Source organism: Arachis hypogaea, chromosome 14 (assembly GCF_003086295.3).
Source record: "Arachis hypogaea cultivar Tifrunner chromosome 14, arahy.Tifrunner.gnm2.J5K5, whole genome shotgun sequence".
NCBI lineage: Eukaryota > Viridiplantae > Streptophyta > Magnoliopsida > Fabales > Fabaceae > Arachis > Arachis hypogaea.
This window is the reverse complement of record NC_092049.1, coordinates 136,566,645-136,591,450: the sequence shown is the minus strand read 5'-3', so window position 1 is coordinate 136,591,450 and position 24,806 is coordinate 136,566,645. Positions and strand designations below refer to the sequence as shown.

Genomic DNA, 24,806 nt, shown 5'->3' with positions numbered 1-24,806 from the left:
TTAATTGCACGAATATATGTGATCCTTACTCTTTTCCTTTCCAAAACCTTCCATAAGACTTCTCTTGACACCCTATCGTACGCTTTTTCTAAATTAATAAACACCATATATATATAGATCCCTTTTATTACTAGGATACCGCTCCATCATGTGCATCTTAACAGTATGTAGTTTCAGTGGTGGATCTGCCTGGTATAAAGTAAAATTGATTCTCTGTTACTTGTATCTCTTGTCTCAACCTCCGTTCTATCATCTTTTTCCATAACTTCATGGTATGACTCATGAGTTTAATTTTTCTATAATTTTTGCAACTTTGTATATCCCCTTTATTCTTGTAAATAGGTACCAATGTGCTCTTTCTTCACTAATTCGACATTTTCATTAAATATGCTACTGATTTTGGATATTACTAGATTTTAACCCACGCAATACGTGGAGAATTTGAATTATAAATTTTACATAATGTTTTTTATTAGATTTTATAAATTTGTGTAAATGAAATAGTATATATTTTTATGAAGAATTTAATCGAATAATTGTAATAAATAATATAGTTGTGTATTTTTTTATGTAATCATGCATTAATACATTTGAAATTGTCAAAGATTAAAATGTATTAAGTAGTAAATTTAAAAAAGTTTCTCAATATGCCAATGAGTAATAGCTCAAATGGCATAGTCTCTCCATACTCAATCAAGAGGTTGCGATTTTGAGTCTCCTATCTTTGGTAAAAAAAAAAAAGTTTCTCAATATAGTTTTCTACTTCATTTTTTTTTTTGCTTTTGGTATCTTCCTTTTTGTTGTGTTGTTACTTGTTGGTGAAGCTTGTTTTGTTTTCCTCCGGTTGAATGTTTGGACTAAAATATTTGTTTGATAATATTAGAAGTTATTTAATATGTTAAGTGTTATTATTCAATTTTTTTATACATTATAAATAAATTGATAGATAGATAGATAGATTAGATAAATAAAAAAATTATCATAAAATAAAATCTTTCTCCAAATAAAATATGCAATATTAGAATTAAATCATTAATATAAATATTTTTTATATTATAACTTTTTTTTTAGAATTAGATCATTTAGTGTGTGAAATTATAAGATCAATATTAGATTGATTATATAAATGTTATTCTTTATGGTAGTATAAACATTCTATGTTGTTGCAATGGATGACATAGAGTTACGGATTTTTTATTGCATAATAAATATAAGAATAGTAACAGATCTTTTTATTTTATAGAAAAATTTAAAAATATTTTAAATAGAAAATAGAAGGATTACAAGGTAATTTAATTAGATAATATGTATTAATTAGTCACTTAAACCGACATAGCATAACAGTAAAAAGTTAAAAGACTAACAATGTATGTAAAGACTATTTTAGACTCTGTTTTAATATATTACTAATAGATAAATAGATTTACATTTCACTACCTTATTCTTGAGTTGGTATTCAAGAAAGTGAGAAACCAAATTATAAGTGATTTATTTTAAAATTTTTATTTTTTATAAGACAGCTTTCTTGCACCATTAGTTCTATTGATTGAATACTATTAAAATGCTATTATTAATATTATTAATATTTTGATAATTAAAAAGATATTCAATTTTTTAATTTTAATTTTCATGAATCATAACATGTATTTTTAATAATATTATTATAACTAAAAGATATTTAAAGAAAATATAAATTGTTGAAAAAAAGAAAAGTGATATATAAGTGACAAATACACTATATAACATTTTATGAATACAATTACACAAAGAAATAAAAAAATTAATGAATACAATCACACAATGACTTAATACACATGTTTAGCAAATTTAAAAAAATAAAAATAAAAATTATGTTCATCAACCAAATTTTAGTTGTGCAAAAAATTAGTAAGAATGGAGAGAAAGAGAGGAGGAAGAAGAGAAAGAGGTATGAGTTTATGTGAGGAGATAAAGAAAATGTGTGAAGTGAATATTGATTTATATAGTAAATATAAGAATGAGAGATAAATATAAAAGAAGAAGAGAAGAAATTAGATTTTAATCAAATTTATACCTATTAAAAAGAATTAACATTAACATTAAAAACAATATATAACCTACATAAAAATAAAGTAAAAGAGCATATAAAAAGTTAAGGTTAAAAAAAATCCTAGCTATAATAAGAATCCTAGGATATAATATAAAGATAGAAGATAGAAGATAGAAACTTAGTAAGATAAGAATAATGAATTTGGAGCCACTTAAATTGACATTACATCATGTTAAAAATCTAAATTTTTAATTTTTGTGAAATCTTAAAAGAATTTGTACATTTAATTTTGGTTTTGTGTAACATTTGATAATTTTAGTAGCATCTTAAAAATTTTTTTTTTTCTTATAATGTGACCTTAGGATCAATGTAAGATATATAATAATTGTACATTAAATTTTTAAAGTAGTATAACATTTCAAAAATTTAATTAAAGTGAAATTATTACATTGATTTACATTGAATTTTATTTCTCGTTACGTTTCATAATTTTAATAAGAGGTTTTATAATGATTTTCGTAATTTTTTTTTTGTTTTTTATTGTACTTAAAGAAAAAAGAGTAAAAATCTAAGAATAAATTTAGAGCCACCAAATCCTATGTGGCATCATGAATTCATGATAGAAACTAAGGAGGCTAAAAATGAATATGCAGATTATCTTGTATTTTGTTTTAATATATTATTAATTATTAATAGATGTTTTTACTATATGTTCATAAAAAAAATAATAAAATTAGTAGGTTTTGAAAAGTTTTACGATAATCTTATATATTCTAAAAAATAAAAAGAACTAAATAAACTATTGAGAAAAAAATTGAATAATATTTCAAATCAGTCCAAAAAATCTTTAGTCAGACAATTTAATTCTTAAAAAATTTTAAGTACTAAATTAGTCCGTCACCTTTTTTCTTAGACATATTAATTTCTACGCCAAATTTAAGTAAAAAGTTAGACAAATCAATTTCTGATATTATTTATTAAAAGACATAATAATTCTTAAAATTTTTTATAAGTTTCAGATAAGTCCCTTCGTATAGATAGACAATCTCACATGGGATTGATTTGCCGGCAAAATAAAAGTTAAGAGACTAATTTGATGATTAAAATTTATTAATGATTAAACTATTCGATTAAAAATTTCTTAAGAATTAATTTAGAATATTATTCAAAAAAATTTGTGATAAATTTGTACCATGCTAAAGAATTAAGGGTTAGGATTTTTAAGTTTAAAAGGTGGTAGACTTATTGGTCCATAAATCATGTCTCACATTGTAAAATTTTTATCAAGTCTTTTTGGCATACAAGTTGATCAAATCTAACAAAAACAACCTTTAGTTTAGATTGCGTGTAAACACGCACTTGTCCCCAACTTTTGAATAGCGCAAATGGTTCTTTTCCCTCAATCAAAACCGCAACGCTCAAAATTCAAACAACGATCAAAATCTCTCAAAATCGTCGCGAAAAGTGAAGGAAGTTGCAAAGCTGATCAATTCGAAAAGAATTATGAGAAAATGAAATAAGAAGAAGAAGAAGCAGAAGATGAGGAGGAGGAAGATGAAGAGTTTTGAATTATGCAGAATTTATTAGTGCAAATCCACCTAAAATTCTTAAACAATATACATAAATGTCTTAGTTTTACACCGAAATTTGCTGCAACTATACGAAAATATTTCATTTAATGCTGCATTTTTTCTTCTTTTTTTTTTCTTATTTCTTTCTTTCTTTTAGTTGAATGAATGTAAGTTCATCATTTTTCAAGTAATTTTACAGTATTATGTGTTTCTTCTTCTTCTTTGTTTGATTTTTTTAATTTTTATTCTTGTTAAGAGAGTAAAACAAGAAGAAACTTGAGAAGGTAAAATAAGAAAGAAAAGATGAATAAGAAAAAGAAGATGGTGATGATGATAATGAAAAAAAGAAGAAGAAACAGTAGAAGATGAGGAAGGAAGAAAAGAAAGAGTTTTAAATTATACAGAATTTATCAGTACAATTCCACCAAAAATTCTTAAACAATACACATAAATGTCTTAGTTTTACACTAAAATTTGCTGTAAATACACAAAAATATTTTTTCTAATGTTGTATTTTTTTCTTCTTTTTTTTTTCTTATTTGTTTCTTTTTTTTAGTTGAATGAATGTAAGTTCATCATCTTCTAAGTAATTTTCCAATATTATGTGTTTCTTCTTCTTTTGTGTTTGATTTTTTTTTTTTTTATTCTTGTTAAGAAAGTAAAACAAGAAGAAAGTTGAGAAGGTAAAACAAGAAAGAAAAGATGAATAAGAAAAAAAAAGAAGATGGTGATGATGATGATGATGAAAAAGAAGAAGAAGAAGAAGTAGCAGAAGATAGGAGGAGGAAGATGAAGAGTTTTGAATTATGCAGAATTTATCAGTACAAATCCACAAAAAATTCTTAAATAATACACATAAATGTCTTAGTTTTATACCGAAATTTGCTGCAACTACACGAAAATATTTTCTCTAATGCTATATTTTTTTTCTTTTTCTTTTTTTTATTTGTTTCTTTCTTTTAGTTGAATGAATGTAAGTTCATCATCTTCTAAGTAATTTTCTAATATTATGTGTTTCTTCTTCTTCGATGTTTGATTTTTTTTGTTTTTATTCTTGTTAAGAGAGTAAAACAAGAAGAAAGTTGAGAAGGTAAAACAAGAAAGGAAAGATGAATAAGAAAAAAAGAAGAAGAAGATGGTGATGATGATGATGATGAAAAAGGAGAAGAAGAAGAAGAAGTAGCAGAAGATAGGAGGAGAAAGATGAAGAGTTTTGAATTATGTAGAATTTATCAGTACAAATCCACAAAAAATTCTTAAACAATACACATAAATGTCTTAGTTTTATACCGAAATTTGCTGCAACTACACGAAAATATTTTCTCTAATGCTGCATTTTTTTCTTTTTCTTTTTTTCTTATTTGTTTCTTTCTTTTAGTTGAATGAATGTAAGTTCATCATCTTCCAAGTAATTTTGCAGTATTATGTGTTTCTTCTTCTTTGTTTGATTTTTTTTGTTTTTATTCTTGTTAAGAGAGTAAAACAAAAAGAAGCTTGAGAAGGTAACGAGATATAGGAAAGATGAATAAGGAAAAAAGAAGAAGAAGATGGTGATAATGATGAAAAAAAAGCAGCAGCAGAAGATGAAGGAGGAGGAAAAGGAAGAGTTTTGAATTATATAGAACTTATCAGTACAAATCCACCGAAAATTCTTAAACAATACACATCAATGTCTTAGTTTTACACTGAAATTTGCTGCAAATACACAAAAATATTTTTTTTGATGCAAAACTCCTACATACATTCAATTCAAATTATCAACGATGAACAATAACTTTCACAAACAAAACAACATTATTCGCCTACCGAATCATAAACTATTAACAAAAACATTAAATATAATCGAACCACACTTCAGCCACTTAATTGGATTCATAATAATAATCCACTCCACTCTGATTCAATTGACAATTTAAACTTGAATCATTTATTATTTTCAACAATGAGATAACTATTCAAATCTGATTTCAAAACTTGATTTTAAAAATGTAGAAAACGAAAGAAATTGCGAAAAACAAAGGAAGAGAATTGTAACGTCCTGAATTTTTTTTAAACATTTTGCATTTGATTTTTTTTATTATTATCAAACCTTCCAATTTTATAAAAATTCCTACACTACCCTTATTTCTTTTACCAAATCCTAACGCTAATTCCCAAATTAAACCTACTAACACTCACTCTATCACATACACCCCCACCCTACAGACAGATGACAACAAAAAAGAGAAAGAGGAAGGAGAGGGGGAGTGATGGAGGAAGGAAGAAGAGAAGAGGGGAAGAGAGAGGCGGCGCCAGTGGGAGTCACTGCCACTGCCATCACCATACTTGAGAGGGGCCATAGGAGTGGGAGAGAGAGGACGTGATGGCCAGAGAGAGAGAGAGAGAGCAGTGCTGCTGCCATCGCTGTTGGGGCTATTGCAGTGGTTGCTGTCGTCACTGAAGGAGCTAGTCGCTGAGCTGCTGTGTCGTTGCTGCAGGAGAGCTCGTCGGAAAGCTGCTGTCTTGTCCGGTCATGCTCTATCCTCCATTCCTCCTCCACTGGAGCCTTCCGCCACTATCCTGGCCCTTCGAAAATGTCGTAGGAAGCGTTTCACACCTTTGTTAATTCGGTTTTACCATTGTTCGAACCTGGTTAGTGGTTGCTTGTTCTGTTTTGTTTTTGCTACTGTTTTACCACAGTTGTTGATGTTGTCGTCGTTGCTCTACCTTTAGCCGTCGTCGCTTCTGTTCTGTTGTGCCCCTGTTCGCTGTTTTGCTTACCTATCAGAGCTGTCGCTGCCTCCGTCCAAATTTTGCACTCTTTCATACCCATTAGTTTGGTACTCTGGGTTTGGTCTTTTCGGTCCCTTGGGATCAAATACTGAGTAGACTTTACATTTATAATTATAATGTTTTGGCTTTACATCTATAATTATTTCAATATACGTGCTTTGAACTTAGTTATACTTACAAAGATCTAAATTAAAGGATTTTAAATTGGTTTTAAAATCCTTTGAACTTGTTAAGCTCATTTTAATATGCACTTGAGATTATATGCTTTTATGAGACTATATGTATGTTTTGAAAAGTTTTATATTATTCTAAAGTATTTGATTTTATTCGAATATGTATTTTTGAAACATTGATGTATTTGTTAGTACTCACTTATTTTAAAATTGTGAAATATGTTTGAAATGCCTTAAAATTGAGAAAATATGATTGAATATGATTTAGATAAGAAAGTATTATTTGATTTGAATTGATACCTCATGTTTGAAAGACCGAAGAATTTTTTATATTCGAAATTATATGTTTGAATTGGTTTGGGAGGCCCGTATTAGAAAATCGTAGTTAACGACGGTTATGACGTTAATTTAGATGCATTTGGCTCAGACCTCAGCTAGCAGAGGCGTTGCTAGCCTAACATGTAGGCCACACGTTGGATCTGTTATTCCGTACAGATACACAAGAAGAAAGGGCAACCGTTAGAGGTGGAGTCGCCCAAGTGTAGACTTTTGATTTGATTTCTGTATGAAAACTCCCTTATTGATTCACTTATTACTATCAACTACTATTTTCTAATTAAAAATTACTTTGATAATAACGTTTATATGATCTCATATGGATTATAGATGTATTGTCTAGTCACTGAGTTGCAAAATTCACCCTATTTTTTTAAAAATATTTTTCAGAAACAAATACTTGACTATGTAAGATTTTCTATTCAAGAGAAACGATCTGCAATGAGTACCTATTCTTTGTCGAGTTCCTAGAAGTATATGCTCTATATGCCACAGGCAGAATCCATCCATATTTATTTATTTTACCTTTTGTTAAAAATAGGTAATTATACATTTTAGCAATGTTGTGAGAACCTGACAGGTCAATAACCGGTGAGGTCATTGGTTCAATAGTTCACTAGTTCGATCGAGGTTCAACCGGTTTAATAAAATATTAAATAAAATTATTAAAAAACCTAAAAATAATTTTAAATATATAAATTCAATAATTTCTAACTTAATAAAATTTAAAATTTCACATAATAAATTATCCATAACTTAATATTAGAGGTTCACAAACAACTTCAAACATCAAAGTTTATTATTAGAGGTTCACAAACAACTTCATAATTTTCTGCCTTATTTTTTTTGTTTTCCTCCAAAAGCCTTTTGAATTGAAGTTCAACATCTTCAGTTACTTTGTTACAAACTTTAATTTGTCCAGGGATTTTTGCAAGATGATATTTCATTCTATATATCCCCCCTCCATTGTAAGTATTCAAGCAGAAAATACATGTATATTGAGCCTTATTATTTTTGTCATACTTCACTGTAAAATATTGCCAAGCTGGATCAGATTTACCTCTGGATGAACCAGTTTGAGAATCTTGAACAGCATTATCTTGTGGCTATGGGTTACTTTGTGATTGTTCCATCTGTAACAATCAGAAAATCAAAGACCAGAAAATAACTTCAGAAAACCATGTAATCCAGATAAACATGAAGCAGCAACCAAAATCATGTAATTCAGCATGAACAAATAAATAATTCAGCAACCAAAATCATGAAGCAGTAACTCATTTCATCATGAACAGATACCAAATCATGAACAGCAACTCAAACAGAATTTTTCTGATGACCTCATCATGAATCCAGATAACAAATCATGAACAGATACCAAATCATGAATACAGATAACAAAACATGAACACAGATAACAAATCATGAACAGAAAAATTATAAAATCAAGCACATATAACAAATCATGAACAAATCGCAAGCTAATAAATCATAAAATCAAGCACAGAAAATCAGAAGGCAGTGAGGTGGAAGGAGGAGGCGACGATTAAACAGGAGGCGAGGTGGAAGGCGCAAACGAATAAGAATAGAGTATTACCGGTGGCGAGTAACAGCGACAAAGGAGGAGGCGAGCTCGGCGACGACGATGGAGGAGGCTAGCTCGGTGACGACCAACGAGGAGGGGAGCTCGGCGACAACGAAGAGGGGCTGTGGGACGGCGAAGAGGGGCTGTGGGATGTTGGATGCGGTGGCGATGGCGGTGGGATGCGGTGGCGATGGTGGTGGCTATGCGACGGCGAAGAGGGGCTGCTCGATCGTGGCCCATGGGTGCTTTCTCTTCTGCCCGTGGCGGCTATGCTGTGCTTTCTCTTGTGAGAGTGTGAGACTGAGATTAGGATTAGGGTTCGTTGCGTTTAGCTTCTCTTTTTTTTTATACCTTCAAAACGACGCCGTTTAGTAGTTTAATATCCAAACCAAAAATTGCTAAAAAACCGGACGGTTTTCCTAGTTCACCGGTTAACCTCCGGTTCGACTGATTTTCTCATCGATTTTTTGCTAGACGGTTTACTAGGTGATCGGTTCCCGGTTTTTTCAGTTGAACCGGCTGGTCCAGTTTGGTTTTCAGAACCATGCATTTTAGACACTGTAAATTTATTTAAAATATTTGTAACTTTCTTATTCAACTTATATTTGAGTTAGTTAGAGTTGCTTGGGGATTATTTTCCTCAGCGCCGGTCATGGCTCATTTTCGACCATGACAAGAATGCAGAGAACGAACGAAAAGAAACGCAGAGATGGAAAAGAACGTAAATCGAAAACACTAAAGAAATTCGAAAAAGAAAACAAATTCTTTTCGAAAAAAACAATTATATATTTGCGCGTTGATTGAAAAGTTGGTTAGATAGTGACGCGTGAGGTGAATTAGATTAAAGAGACGTGGAAATGATACGGAGAATATTTGAATTTTTATGGACCTATAACTCCATTATTTCAATTCAAAAATTTGTATGACCATTTTTTCTTGTTTTCACCAAAACAAACGGAAATGCAATTTCACACTCTATTGAGTATGAATGTATGATCTATCGTCACTACAACGGAATTAAGAAAAATACATATACATATCACTTTTTGCAAGTGCGTAACTTTAGAACGCCAAAAGCAAGGAAGTTTGTGGCGGTAAAGAAAGATATAGATAAGGTTTGAAAGATACCTTGTCCCCTGTGACTTGTGAGAGATGACTATATGAGTAGAGAAGTCATGACGTTGCATGTACAGTTAAGTATGAACGACAACATCAAATGCAAAGTTGTTAGCAAAGTGAAATAGTAGGGGAAAAAAGATGGTTGTTAGAGTCTCCACCCAGTGTACACTCCATTTTAGAGAACGCGGACACTTTATACTTGCCTATAAAAATGATTCAAGTGTCCCAAACATTTCATCCATTGAAACCTATTGCAATTCAACTGACAATAATAGGGTTCTTGTGTTCTCTTGCTTTCTCCATACAGTTCATTCTCCTCTTCTCATCCTCCCTGTTCACAAACTGTTTAACTTTGAATGATTCAACTACTACTCATCATCATGAATGCCATCAACATGAAAGCAATGCCTTGCTCAGCTTTAAACAAAGCTTCTTCATAAGTAAGTATGCTTCCTACAATCCTTTCAGTTATCCTAAAACTCTTTCTTGGAATCCGTCCACAGATTGCTGCTTGTGGGATGGCATCGAATGCGATGAACTCACAGGTCATGTCATTTCCATTGATCTTAGTAGCAGCCTGCTCTATGGTTCCATGGATCCCAATAGCACCCTTTTCTCGCTTGTGCATCTTCAAAGCCTTGATCTTTCAGACAATGACTTCAATCACTCGCAAATTCCAGCCAGGATAGGTGACTTGTCACAACTGAGGCATTTGAATCTTTCTCAATTTGGTGAAACCACATTGTCAGGTGAAGTCCCAACTCAAATTTCCCGTTTGTTCAACTTGTTGTCCCTTGATCTTCGCAGCTATATTAAACAGCTTGATTATCCATTAATCAACCGTTTGCAACTGAAGGAATCCACTCTGCGAAGCTTAATTCAAAACTCAACAAGACTTGAACAACTTCGGCTTAATTTTGTCACCATTTCATCATCATTACCTCACACGCTCACAAACCTTACATCTCTGCAAATACTCTCTTTTCGCCAATGTGAACTGCATGGTGAGTTTCCTATCGGAATATTCTCTCTTGCAAACTTAACATCTTTGAATTTTGCGGAAAACCAAAATCTGCAGGGCACATTACCTGCATCCATTGGAAACCTGACCAATTTAGCTCACTTGGCTCTTGAAGATAATAGCTTTCATGGTGAAATCCCTCGCCCTCTTTTTGGACTAGAGAATCTTGTATATCTAGTTCTAAGTTATAATTTTTTCGAAGGCCGCCTAACACTTGACATGTTTTTGAAGCTAAAGATGCTTAATATTCTTGACTTGTCTAACAACAAATTGTCCTTGTTCTCACAAAACAGGGATGTCAATGTGACAATCCTTCCTCCAATTCGATGGTTAGGATTGAGTGGGTGCAATTTAAATGGAGAAATTCCAACTTGATCTTCAAGGTGAAATTCCATATTTCCTCTTCAAGTTAGAGAATCTTACAGGTCTTAAACTACATAGTAATATGTTGGAAGGACAGATTGAGCTTCACATGCTTTCAAAGCTCCAAAAGCTTACTATTCTTGGTTTAGGCGGAGGCAACAAATTGTCTTTTCTTGAAGGGAAGAACTCTTCCAACGTAACATTTCCTTCTCAAATTCAAGCTTTGATTTTAGGTTCATGCAACTTAGTTCATTTTCCCAATTTTATACAACATAAAGACAATACCGAGTTGGTTATGGAACAAAACGACTCTTGAGAGTTTGGAAGTTTCCAACAACCTATTGTTGGGAGAAATATCCCCCTCGATATGCAACCTGCAGTCACTTGTGAATCTTGATTTATCTTCCAACAATTTAGTTGGCATGATTCCATCATGTTTGGGAAGCTTTAGCCAATCCCTTCAACTTTTGAATGTCTCGGGAAACAAATTGACAGGCAATATTCCTCAAATTTATGTGAAAGGAAATGTCCTTCAGTTGATCGATTTTAGTTCTAACAAGTTGTACGGTCAATTACCAAGAGCACTTGTCAATTGCAGAAGGCTAGAGTTTCTTGATGTGAGACATAACCATTTCAATGACTCATTTCCTTTCTGGTTGGCATCTCTTCCTAAGTTAAAGGTTGTTTCTTTACGTGATAATCAATTTCACGGAGCTATAATGTGTCCATTGAAATACACATTTCCCCACCTTCGAATCATTGATCTTTCTCAAAATGGTTTCTCAACGAAATTTACATCACAAATAATCATGTGCTTCAGATCGATGATCATATCCAACAAAAGGCAACTGGATTTCAAGGACGTGATTCATAGTGACAATGCGGAAATAGATATTGATTGGCATCCATTTTCAATGTCCAACAAAGGAGTTGTCATGGATTATCTTGGGAGTCAATACCTTCATCACATGGTAGCCATTGATCTTTCATGTAACAAAATTTCGGGAGAGATTCCAGATATCATGGGAAGTTTGAATCGTCTTGTTGTGCTCAATTTATCCAATAACATGTTTACTGGCAGCATTTTCCATCTTCCTTGGGAAAGCTTTCAAATCTTGAAGTGCTGGACCTTTCTCTCAGTAACTTGTCAGGGAATATTCCTCAACAACTCACAGGGCTAACCTTCTTGGATTTCTTCAATGTGTCTTTCAATAATCTCTCAGGTCCAGTACCAGAAAATGGCCAACTTTCTACCTTTGATAATAATTCATTTGAGGGAAATAAAGATTTGTGCGGGATTCAATTGTTGAAGAAATGTGAAGATCATCCTAAGCCCCCATTGCAAAAACCTTATGGTGATCAAGATTCTGAGTCAGGATCTTTCTTTGAATTGTATTGGATGGTAATTCTAATTGGATATGGTGGTGGCCTTGTTGCTGGGTTAGCACAGGGAAATGCTTTTTCTGTAGATGTTTATAGGTTGCTGAAAAAGATCTTTTAAGTCACAAGTCTAGATGTTGCTCTTTTCATGTGTGTAATCTTAGATTATTTTTATTTTTGGAATAACAAAAATATAGTGTGTTATATATTTATTTTGCTTTTTCTATTTTTGGAATAACAAAAGCCATACTGCATACAATAATCAATTTCCTTTTGCATACTCTCTCTTATGCTTATGCAGTAGTTATGCTTATGCTTATTCAAGACAGGATGTTAAAATGTAAAAAGAAGCAATTGTTTTTTTCAAAAAAACAAGTATTCATTTATATGAAAAATATTATAAGTAGATCAATTGGGCCAACACTAACATTACTAAATAAATGAGATTTTTGAACAAAACTAAAATTACAACCAATATCCATATTCTAAATAAGAGAAGGGAAAAAAACTAATATAGAAATACAAAAAGCTAAAATCTTTTCATTAAAAAAGTTACTAACAAAAACATGAATTTTCTTCTGCTTTTATTTCTCTTCTTTTTCAATATTTAAAGTCAACAACACCATAGGAGGAAGGAGAAGCAATGATGATCAATCTCTCTCTTTTTCACAGTAAGAGCACTAATTTTTCTCATAGGAATCGAATGGAGAGTAAAAAATAAAATTACAACAGCACCTGTAAATAGGGACAATAACCTCTATCAAAGGGAGCACTGCAAGCACAGAACAACCCATTAAGGGAACAAAACCATAGCCTTGAAAAAAAGAGAGCAATTACCAATGAGTATGAAAGGTTAACATATCCATCTATACAGTATTCATAAATGTTAGAATATAATTAGGATCAATTATGATCAATTAGCATTATTTAGCATATCTGAATATTTATTATAGGATATCACATCTTTAGTATTTCGATTCTCTTAGTACTTATATAAATACCATTCTATATTGTATTATTTCAGACAACTTGAATAGACAACTTAATTATACTCAATAATACACAAATCCTTCCTCCAGTTTAGTCTCTTGTTTCTAACATGGTATCAGAGCCATGGTATCCTCCTTGAAGAGGATAGGTTGTTTTCCTTGCGGTGAAATCACCGTAGTTTTTGCACTTTTTTTTTATGCCATTTTTCTTAACCTTTTGTCACTCCTTTGATGCTTTTTTCACCTCACCGACTAGCCTATTTTCTCTATTTTGTGTTTTTTTTCGAGTCGAATGATCAAACACCATTGTCATCCGCTGCTTACCTATTCTCATGAAGAAATCATATAGTTTTCGCTCTCTTTCGCCAGTTTCGTCCGCATTTTCTCGTGGCAGTTCCGTCTGCGTTTCGTCTGTGTTTCCTTGTGGCAGTTCAGTTTATGTTTCTTTCTGGCAGTTCCGTTTGCGTTTCTTTCCAGAAGTTTCGTCTGCCCTTGTTTCTAACAATAAACATGTTTTTTGGGTGAAGCATGTGAAGTTTAGCATAGTATGGAAAGGAATCTGTAGAATTCTGGTTCTTTTGATTGCAAAAGAAGTTTGCATCAGATGATTTTAAGAATGCACAATTAACTACAATTAGATATGTTGAAGTAATTGGTATATTGATTCCTGCAATTAATCCGTTATATATATGTTGATGGTTCACATATGACTACAAATAGGATCTTATTAACTGTGAATTATTGCATAGTCATATACTCTTGTCAACAATGCTTTTAAATTTCTTTTAGCAATTATGATTAACATCCCTTGTAAAATTTGAAGCTATTGAGATATGGAAACATGCATAGAACAAAATTGATATGTCCCATCATATTTTACATTATTGTCAATAAAACTACACATCTCTGTTCAAAGAAATGAGTAGAGGTCGCTTTCTTGCAGTTCTAAGGCGTATTTGTTTGGATCATAGAAGAACAAAATGCTGTCACTGCCATCACAGAAGATCCCACGCAGTTCATCATCACTGGCTATGTTTTGTTGTTGATCCTTTGTGACTTCCTCATCAAGTTCATCTCCACATGCATTGTTTGAGTTCTTTTCAACCAATTCCCTAAACAGCACAGAAGCCACTAGTCTTCTTGCAATAATTATTAAAAGAACCGTATAATGTGGAGATAAGCCTCAATGTAGTTTCTGAAGTTGCACTCGAGCCTCATAGTAGTCCCTAAACTTAAAAGTTTCTCAAAGTCATCCACAAACTTGCACTCCGGGACTCAAAGTTGTCCTTCCGGCAATTTTTGGACACCTGGCGCAACCGGAAAGCTGAGCTGGCAGCCTTCGTGACGCGTGGGCCTTACTGAAACGACACTGTTTTGGCTGTGGCGCCAAAATGAGATGAAACGACGTCGTTTCATGCTGAAAGCCTCCTTCCTCCTTCCTCCTTCCTCCCTCCTCTCAAAACACAAAACAAACACAACAGAGAGTGAGGTTTCTTCTTCTCCAAGACAGTCACCAATGGCGCATGTGCGATTGCATTAACCGCACTGATTTCAGTCGAAAACTCAGGCCCTGGAGCATCACTGTTGTCATCTCCTTCATACCCAGAGTTGGGAAGGCTAGTTTCGCTGACACAGGTAAGCCGAAAATAAAAAAAATATGTGCTTTCTCTGTGTTTTGATGTTGTTGTTAATTTAACATTCACCAAAGTTCAGGCCGTTTCTTTCGAATGTAATCTATGGCTATGAACGCCTCTGTTTTGGGCTCTGTGCTAAGGTTTGATCAGTTACTAGGTTTGTTACGGTGGGGAAAAAAAAGGAAAAATTCAAATCAGAAATGATACCTGATGTTATTTCTCAGTCTTCTGCAGTGCAGCTCATTGAAACTTTCATCAATTTTCCTTTTCCTCGTTTTTATTCTGATTACTGTTGATTTGTGCTGGTTTTGTTTCTTAATTGTAGAAGTTTACTTGATTCTTTAATCAAATTGATGGTCGTACTTGTTGCTATGTTTTGAAGATTTGTTTAATGGAAAAAATTATTGGTGAGAAACTGTCTGAATTTTACTGATGTTCTCATGCCCTTACTTCGAAAGAGCAATTTGATGGGTTGTCCTGATCAAGCCATTTGTGTATTATTAAGTTCTGTTTAAATCATACAAACGGTTAAATCAGATCCTTAAAGGTCACCAGATGGATGAAATCTTTAGCTTGTATTTACTTACAATGGATATCATTTTTGTTTCTTACTTATCCTCACATTTTTCGTCATCCGCATTGCATTCAAGACATTTTTTAAGTTAGGATTAGCTAGTGATCTCCAATGTGATGTTGATGTATAAGAGTCCTTGATGAACAAGAAAAACAAAGTCATGTTACCTTTTGTGTGTTAATATGTAAACTATCCCTGTGGCATATTTGGGATTGTTTTCTGGTTCTGTTGAGTGTAAATGTTTATTTATCTAAGGTGGTGCAAAGAAGGTATAAATTTGCTGTGACCATTTCCCAGCGAGATCGGAGTTGATCTGAAACTGAGTAACTATCATAGGGCAGTTACTGTTGAATAGTGCACAAATATTGAGTAACTGTGTGTAAGTGAATATCTAAGGTGATGCGTTGTATTTCCATACTTCTAGTGCTTCTGATGCTCTTTGTTTTGGTCATCATAAGATTATACTATTCTCCCTTTGAGCTACTGTTTGTTCTAAAGCAGAGGGTTTCATTCATGTAGCTGATATTCACTTCCACAGACATTCATCAGTTTCTAATACCAGTTAGAAGCAACTGAGTACATTAGCATTGGGTCTTGTTGGACGGCTCTGACTAGGTATGATTACATATAGTTGTAAATGGCACTTCTTCATTCTGGAAATGAAGATATGTAGGCAGATAGATATTGAAGATACAAAAGCTAACTTTGCTCCGTTGAAAGGCTTTACATTCTATATTCTGTGAAAAGCATGGTTTCCACAAGATCTATGTTTAACGCAATGCCATATACTAACATCATTAGGCACCCTTTTAAGAGTTACAGTGGAAAAATAAATAAATTGCCCGAGTGGTTTTCAGCTTTGTTCATCGAAATTCCTCTGCTACATGATTACATAATTTTTGTATCGTGGCACTATTTCTATCCAATATACACTGCCTAGTTTCATAACAATTGGGTAAATCCTATGCCACAATTGTGTGATATCTATGTACTTATGCCATAGCTCGAGGCTGCCATAATCGTCGTGTAACACCCTAATATTCAAATCCTTATGCTCGAGTCATAAGTCAATGATATTACGGTGGTACGACTCTCAGGTGGATTTTTAATAAATAAATATAGGTAATTTCGAAAGGAGTATTAATCGAGAAGCCTGAAAAGAGTAGAAATAAAATCGCGAAGACGTATCTCTCACGTTTCGACAACAAAAGATAAACCGTGAAGCCGAAAACGATATACGGACAAGGCGTAGAGGAGATTAAGAGATAGATAACAGATAGATATATATAACATAAGTAAATAGCTACTAGTCGCGACCCGCGAAGTTTAGGTCGGCTAGAGTACATTATGAAATTAGTTGACAACAGTAAATCCTAATCTCTCCCGAAGGAAACATGAGAGCCTCTATAGGCAAATTCAAAGAGTTCAATACATAATATAAACTTTCCAAAACAAAGGTGGAGAGATTCTAATCAAAACACAAAGTAGAGGAAATAAAGATCTTCGCCGTCTCTCAGACGACCCACAACTCACTTCTGAGCATCTGGACCTGTATCTGAAAAACAAGAGATATATACGAAATGAGAACCCCGGGCCCATGGGTTCCCAGTACGGTAAAAGTGCCAAATAAATTCAATGTACTGCAACAAAAACTCACTAAGCATCCTAAACTTCTTCACCAATTATTCATCCTAGGTTCTCGCTAATCCATGAATAGGCAACTATCATAAGGGAGTGCTAAATTCAATTCATGTTTCACATGTTTCCCAACTCGCTGACTCTTCCACGAATCAGACTCAGAATCATAAGCAAAACCATCACCAGTTGTTCTGCCTCAGCAGTTCTATATCAATACATTATCATGCAATCACATCATCAATTCATCCCATCAAGAACAGCCCTCACACCCACCGACACCAGCATGAGGGGCCTCTCAGTTGTACAAACACAAGCAATACAGGCAGGTAATACACAAACATGATACAAGTAGAACAAGTAGCATATAGTCAGGTAACATGGCATATATGATGTAGAAATCCAAGACAAATGGCAAACCCAAACAATTCAAACATATGCAAATGATGAATGCCTGCCCTATGGCTGATGATATCATCTGTCGGTTATATAGCCAACCCGACATGTCCTGGTAGCTAACCATTAGACAGAAACACCCCTTGCGGAGCAAGTAGGTTTGAGCTACAACCCCCTTGCTACTGCCCGCTCAGCCCAGAGTCAGTGAAATAATCACTACTGCGGCTACTACCCAGGCGGGTGTCTAAAAGCTCAACCTGGAGCGAGTGGATTCACCACTACTGTCGCTACTACCCAGGCATCGCAATCTCTGACCTGGAGCAAGTGGGACGAACCACAACCCTTGCTACTACCCAGGTATCTCAAGCATTGGCCCGGAGCAAGTGGGACGAACCACAACCCTTGCTACTGCCCAGGCATCTCAAACATATATTCATTCAATCTCAATTCATATTATCAACATTCATTGTTACCAAATCTCAAATATTAACTTGGAGCAAGTGGGACGAACCACAACCCTTGCTACTACCCAAGTATCACAAATAAACATTTATTCATAATCACCCTTCATTATTATCAGTCCTCAGACAATGACCCGGAGCAAGCGGGACGAACCACGACCCTTGCTACTACCCAGGTATCACAAATACACATTTATTCAAAACCCCACGATTAAACTCGTTTATCATAATCCTCCTTTCCCGTCTCATACCCGGAGCAAGTGGACAACGCCACTGCCTACTACCCGGGGTCGCACATCACATTTCAATATTTTTTCATTATTATCCATTTAACATATTCATTCATTAATCATATATGCATTTATACTCAGCCATAAACAATAATGGCTTTGCCGTAACCCGGCAATAACTCAGCCATCCGGATCATGGCCCAATCAAGAACGGGCCATTTAGCCCTCCGGTTCATGGCATACACGGTACTTCCACCGTCATCCTCCATATCTCATATAATCATCTTTGATCATCATTGATCATAACTTTTCCCCTTGCTTCACTCGCAAGTTACCACATCCCCTAGCTCATTGCTAGGCATATCAGAATGATTTAATACATAAGAGGTGAGATCGGAGGCTTAGAAGTATGAGATTTGGCTTTTAAAACTCAAAAATCAACTTTGGCATGAAAACAGGGCCACGCGTACGCGCACTCCACGCGCACGCGTGGATGGCCACAAAACTCATCAACGCGCAAGCGTCATACGCGAGGATGCGCGGGTTGAAAAATAGCCAAACGACGCGCAAGCGTCAGCCACGCGTACGCGTGGGTGGTCTTGCGCCCCAGGCACAAAACTGGCACAACTCTGTTACAACTTTCGGAAAAATAGCTGGGCATTTGGTGCAGCGCATCGACGCGCCCGCGCACACCACGCGCACGCGTGGATAGTGCCTTCTTGAAGAACGACGCGTACGCGCCAAGTGCGCCTATGCGTGGAGGGTCATTCTGCTAAAAATTTTCTAAGTTAAAAGCTGCAGAATTTACAGATTCAACCCCCAATCTTCCGACGGACATAACTTTCTCATTTTAAATCATTTTTCACCCGTTCTTCAAACGGCATGGACATCCCGGATCCAATTTCATTTCTAAACAGATTTGGTACAAAACAGAGATCCGTAGTCCAAGTTATGTCCCATCAAAGTATGCCCAAAAACCATGTTTTCATACAAAACCACTAGGTGCCATTTTCAAAACAAGCCATTTTCAACTCTTTTCAAAATCAACCAAAACATGCCAATTTCAACCCTTTTTGAAATCAATCAAAATGTACCAAAATCCACATCAAGCCATCCTCAACTCACACATTGACACTTTACCAAAAATTCCCAAAACCACATCTAACCATTTTAACACTTCTCAATCAAATGGCTAAAGGACAAACACAATATCATGTCATACATCCTTCCTCATCCCAATTTCCAATAATACCATTTCCAATCAACCATCATTATACGTAATCAATATCATACTCACTATCACGTGATTTCACCCACAAATCAACCTTAATCATTCCCCAAGCATATATCACAACATACATATCTCTAATGCATCATCATACCATCAAGGCATCAATAATCATAATCACATATATGATCACATAATATATCTCAACCGAACCAAACATACCTCATCTACATAATTTCACCCAAAATTACCAAATTCCACACTTCAACTTCTCAAACCTTATTATTCAATAACCAACCTAATCATTCATATATTCATTATCTGAAATTCATCCAATCACTTGTGTCATCATACAATGCACACATCGACTTACCTTTCTTACCTCTTTCCGGCCTCCGGCCCAATTTTCACAATTTAAATGCATAAACCACAAATCAATACTCATTACCCAGTACATCAAATTCTCAATACACCAAGCATACAAGGTCACACAATTCTCAACCCAATCATTAATTCACATTACATATCAACTATGCATATTAGCACCAACCATTTACACAATCCAAACTTAATCCTAGGGGCATCTAGCCTAGGAATTCTCATCACAACACACGGTATTTAAATGAAACTTAAACCGTACCTCTTGTAGCCAAACCAATTGAGCCTCTTCTTTGGAATTCTTCACCAACCTTAGCTCCAAGCCTTACCAAAGCTCCTCAAGCAATACCAATCTCCCAATTGTGCACCAACATCACCAAATACACTAATATAACCAATGTCACATACATACATCAACCTGGGGCTCATAAAAATGACAAATCACAAGGGTTTGAGCACTTCTTACCTCAGCCCATATGAAGTAGGGATAGAACCTACTTAGAATCCATGTTGGAGTATCCCTAAACACCCAAAATCACAAGATTTCAACACTAACTACCCAAAAACGTGTAACAGTGGGGAATTTCGAAAACTGGGCAGAGATGAATGAAATACTCACCACCAAACTTAGATAGAATTGTAGAGGATGAGAAGAGCAACGCGTGGCCGCAAACGGCTCGCAAATCGGAGCTCCGTAGCTCAAGTTATGGTGGTTTGAAGATCAAAGAGAGTTAGGTTTTCTCTCTTCTCTTCTCTCTTCTCAAATCAGCGCCCCAACCCTTCTTTTTAGGGTAAAATGAGCTGAAATGCTCACAACTAATGTTTATATATGTTGGGTCTTGGGCCCACTTAGGCCCGGTTCACTTATTTTTGCCCATTGGCCCAATTTTGGGCCAAAACCTTTAAGATTAGCGCTCTAAATCGCACTTTAAATATTTCTACCTTCCCTAATTATAATTCCTCATTTCTTAATCTTATTTACCCGTAATCAATTTCCTCAGTTGTAGTACCAGACAGATCTCAGCCGGTACTGCCGGTCAAAATTCCACTGCGCACTTTTACGCAGAAAACTATATTTTCCGACTCGGAAAAATTCACTGAATCCAAATATCATATTTAAATTATCAAATTCCAATTGCCAAATCTTCCAACCATATTCGCTCCTATTTAACTTATTATTTACTAAATTTTGGTTAGACCGGGTATTACATTCTACCCCCCTAACAGAAATTTTCGCCCTCGAAAATTCCATCCATCACTATCCTCTCCCTTTGCCAAGCCAATTACCACTAATCACAGCTCAACTCCAAGCATAACCTCCAAACTTACTTTCTTATTCTCAAACCTTCGAATTTCTACATGACTTGCTGTTATAAAGTCTCTGACTCATCAATCAAAAACCCCTTTCATTTCTAGAAAGCAAATGAGTTTGAAATAACAATTTAACAAAAATCATGAGAATCCGCTTTCCTTTAATAATCTATAAAAGCATTCGAGACACATCTCTTTCGTTAAAGTTACTCATATAAAAAAATTATCCTCAAAACCATAACCAGCACTCTTTCAAATTTTTTGGAGAAAAATTTTCAACAGTACCTCCCCAAAAATTGGAGTTTACCACCCGTCACGGGCTCCCTCAAACCAATCTCAGTACTGCATCTGTATTTCAATTTAGTGGCTTTCACATTCGTCTTTCAAAACCAATCATTATAAATCTCAATCTAATTCCAAGGTCACTATGACCAAACATCATGGTACTCATCTCTCAAACACGACAACTCGCACTCTCTCATCATCTAAATCCAATTATGCATCAATGATAATTTCCTCATCCGTTTCAGAACCATCAAGGCTCACAGCCACAATTAATTCCAATTACCTAGAATCATTATCTGCATAAGCTCACTAAAATTTTAAGTACTCAAAGCATAAAGCATTTCCAATCATGCTCTACTTTTCCTTATTATTACCATATTATGCTAACGCTTTAGCAAGCTTCCGCTATGCCACCTTGATTTCTCGTCAAGTATTAGTTCCATCACTTATTTCCTCAAGTACTAAACCACCACTTAACTTGACCGACAATTCGAATTAACGTTTCCAAATCCATCATTTAGGACCATCCCTTATCTATTTAAATCAAAGGAACTAAAATTCATGAGTTCAATCCATTTCACCAAAAATCCAGAAATCAACCAACTACATAACAAACACAACACATCATTCTCAACAGAAAGTCATTTACATCACAGGCATTTATCCATTTGTATTAAGGTAATTACCTCAATCTTACTGTCGTAATCGGCCCGCATCCTGACTCTCTCCTTGTTGGCAATTTCTTGATACATGCCCTGGTAACCCGCACTTGTAACATACACCTAACCCCAATCGGCACGGCCTATTTGGGTGATGAGTTCCACATCTCTGACAGCTTGAAACATCAGAAGCAGCCGCTGCCCGTTTTCCCTTACCATTCCTTTGGGACTCCTTACTCGTCGCAAAGTTATTCTGTCCTTGGGGAAAGTATTGTACGTATCCTCTCTCCTTAAACTCTCGACCCCTTGGTGCGAATCCTTGGTTGTGCTCTCTATTACTTCCCTTCTCTGCAACCCTCCTTTTCACACACTCTTCAGCAATTCTGCTCTTATTCACTAACTCTGAAAAAGTTCGGATCTCCATTGGTCCCACTGAACTTAAGATGTCGCTCCGGAGCCCTCCTTCATACTTAATGCATTTCCATTCCTCGAAGTCTCCCGGAGCTCCTTGACACATGCGGGAAAACCTGAATAGCTCCTCAAATTTGTCTGTATACTCAGATATGGACATAGCACCTTGCTTTAGCTACAGTAACTCCAATTCCTTGGCTGTCCTGGTAGAATTCGGAAAGTACTTCTTATAGAATTCCACTTGGAAGGCATCCCAAATGATATGATCATTCCCCTGTTGCAGGAGATGTCGAGCCCCTTGCCACCAATGCGATGCTTCCCCCGTGAGTAGATAGGTAGCGAATTCAACACGCTGCTCTTCAGGCACCAACTGCGCTTGCAGTGCTCGCTCCATGGCCTGAAACCAACTATCAGCTTCAGTCGGATTGGTGGTTCCCTTGAACTTAGGTGGATTAACCTTTAAGAAGGTTGCCAGTGTCATAGGACCCTGAGCTTCCCTTCCGCCATTGCCATTATTGTTCATCTGTTGCCCAAGAGCCTCCGTAGTGGCCTGCATAGCAGCAGCCATATTCTCCAATGCCGCCATAAGATTTACCGGGTTATTCGGGTTGATTTCCGGTTCCTGCGTGTTAGTACGATCTCTTTCACATCCCCGACCGGGTCTACGAGGTGCCATCTGGTTCCTATACACACCAAACAATCGATATCAAGTTGATCAGTCTCAATATCAGAAGTATAGTGCTTCAAAGTACCAAAGGTACACTCATGGACTTCATGCTAGATGTATCGATTAGATACCCTAACTAGCACAGGCACAGACTCAGAGTATGCATTGAAGCATAAGCAATTCCATCCCTCAGGCTCACGAGGATGAACTGCTCTGATACCATAATGTAACACCCTAATATTCAAATCCTTATGCTCGAGTCATAAGTCAATGATATTACGGTGGTACGACTCTCAGGTGGATTTTTAATAAATAAATATAGGTAATTTCGAAAGGAGTATTAATCGAGAAGCCTGAAAAGAGTAGAAATAAAATCGCGAAGACGTATCTCTCACGTTTTGACAACAAAAGATAAACCGTGAATCCGAAAACGATATACGGACAAGGCGTAGAGGAGATTAAGAGATAGATAACAGATAGATATATATAACATAAGTAAATAGCTACTAGTCGCGACCCGCGAAATTTAGGTCGGCTAGAGTACATTATGAAATTAGTTGACAACAGTATATCCTAATCTCTCCCGAAGGAAACATGAGAGCCTCTATAGGCAAATTCAAAGAGTTCAATACATAATATAAACTTTCCAAAACAAAGGTGGAGAGATTCTAATCAAAACACAAAGTAGAGGAAATAAAGATCTTCGCCGTCTCTCAGACGACCCACAACTCACTTCTGAGCATCTGGACCTGTATCTGAAAAACAAGAGATATATACGGAATGAGAACCCCGGGCCCATGGGTTCCCAGTACGGTAAAAGTGCCAAATAAATTCAATGTACTGCAACAAAAACTCACTAAGCATCCTAAACTTCTTCACCAATTATTCATCCTAGGTTCTCGCTAATCCATGAATAGGCAACTATCATAAGGGAGTGCTAAATTCAATTCATGTTTCACATGTTTCCCAACTCGCTGACTCTTCCACGAATCAGACTCAGAATCATAAGCAAAACCATCACCAGTTGTTCTGCCTCAGCAGTTCTATATCAATACATTATCATGCAATCACATCATCAATTCATCCCATCAAGAACAGCCCTCACACCCACCGACACCAGCATGAGGGGCCTCTCAGTTGTACAAACACCCCTTGCTACTGCCCGCTCAGCCCAGAGCCAGTGAAATAATCACTACTGCGGCTACTACCCAGGCGGGTGTCTAAAAGCTCAACCTGGAGCGAGTGGATTCACCACTACTGTCGCTACTACCCAGGCATCGCAATCTCTGACCTGGAGCAAGTGGGACGAACCACAACCCTTGCTACTACCCAGGTATCTCAAGCATTGGCCCGGAGCAAGTGGGACGAACCACAACCCTTGCTACTGCCCAGGCATCTCAAACATATATTCATTCAATCTCAATTCATATTATCAACATTCATTGTTACCAAATCTCAAATATTAACTTGGAGCAAGTGGGACGAACCACAACCCTTGCTACTACCCAAGTATCACAAATAAACATTTATTCATAATCACCCTTCATTATTATCAGTCCTCAGACAATGACCCGGAGCAAGCGGGACGAACCACGACCCTTG

The 24,806-nt window shown here is 35.5% G+C and overlaps 2 protein-coding genes across 6 annotated transcripts in view; one reads left to right on the top strand and one right to left on the bottom strand.

Annotated features, from left to right (window-relative positions):
* Positions 1-7,662: 7,662 nt before the first annotated feature.
* The window catches only part of LOC112744451 (uncharacterized), a 30,155-nt gene continuing 13,011 nt past the window's right edge, over positions 7,663-24,806 (bottom strand). For 3 of the 5 annotated variants that reach the window (XR_011871650.1, XM_029292355.2, XM_072215506.1), the window contains exon 4: positions 7,663-8,014. Coding sequence is in view for 4 of the 5 variants with exons in the window: in XM_029292355.2 (XP_029148188.1) it covers positions 7,995-8,014 (20 nt within the window). In the remaining variant the exon portion in view is untranslated. Of the gene's footprint in view, positions 8,015-23,662; positions 23,960-24,806 lie in introns of those variants that run through there. The other 2 variants (XM_072215505.1, XM_025794081.3) reach the window with 2 other exon arrangements.
* Positions 9,794-10,978, top strand: LOC140178394 (receptor-like protein 6). Its single transcript, XM_072215306.1, has one exon. The coding sequence runs from the start codon at positions 9,794-9,796 to the stop codon at positions 10,976-10,978; it is 1,185 nt and encodes a 394-aa protein (XP_072071407.1).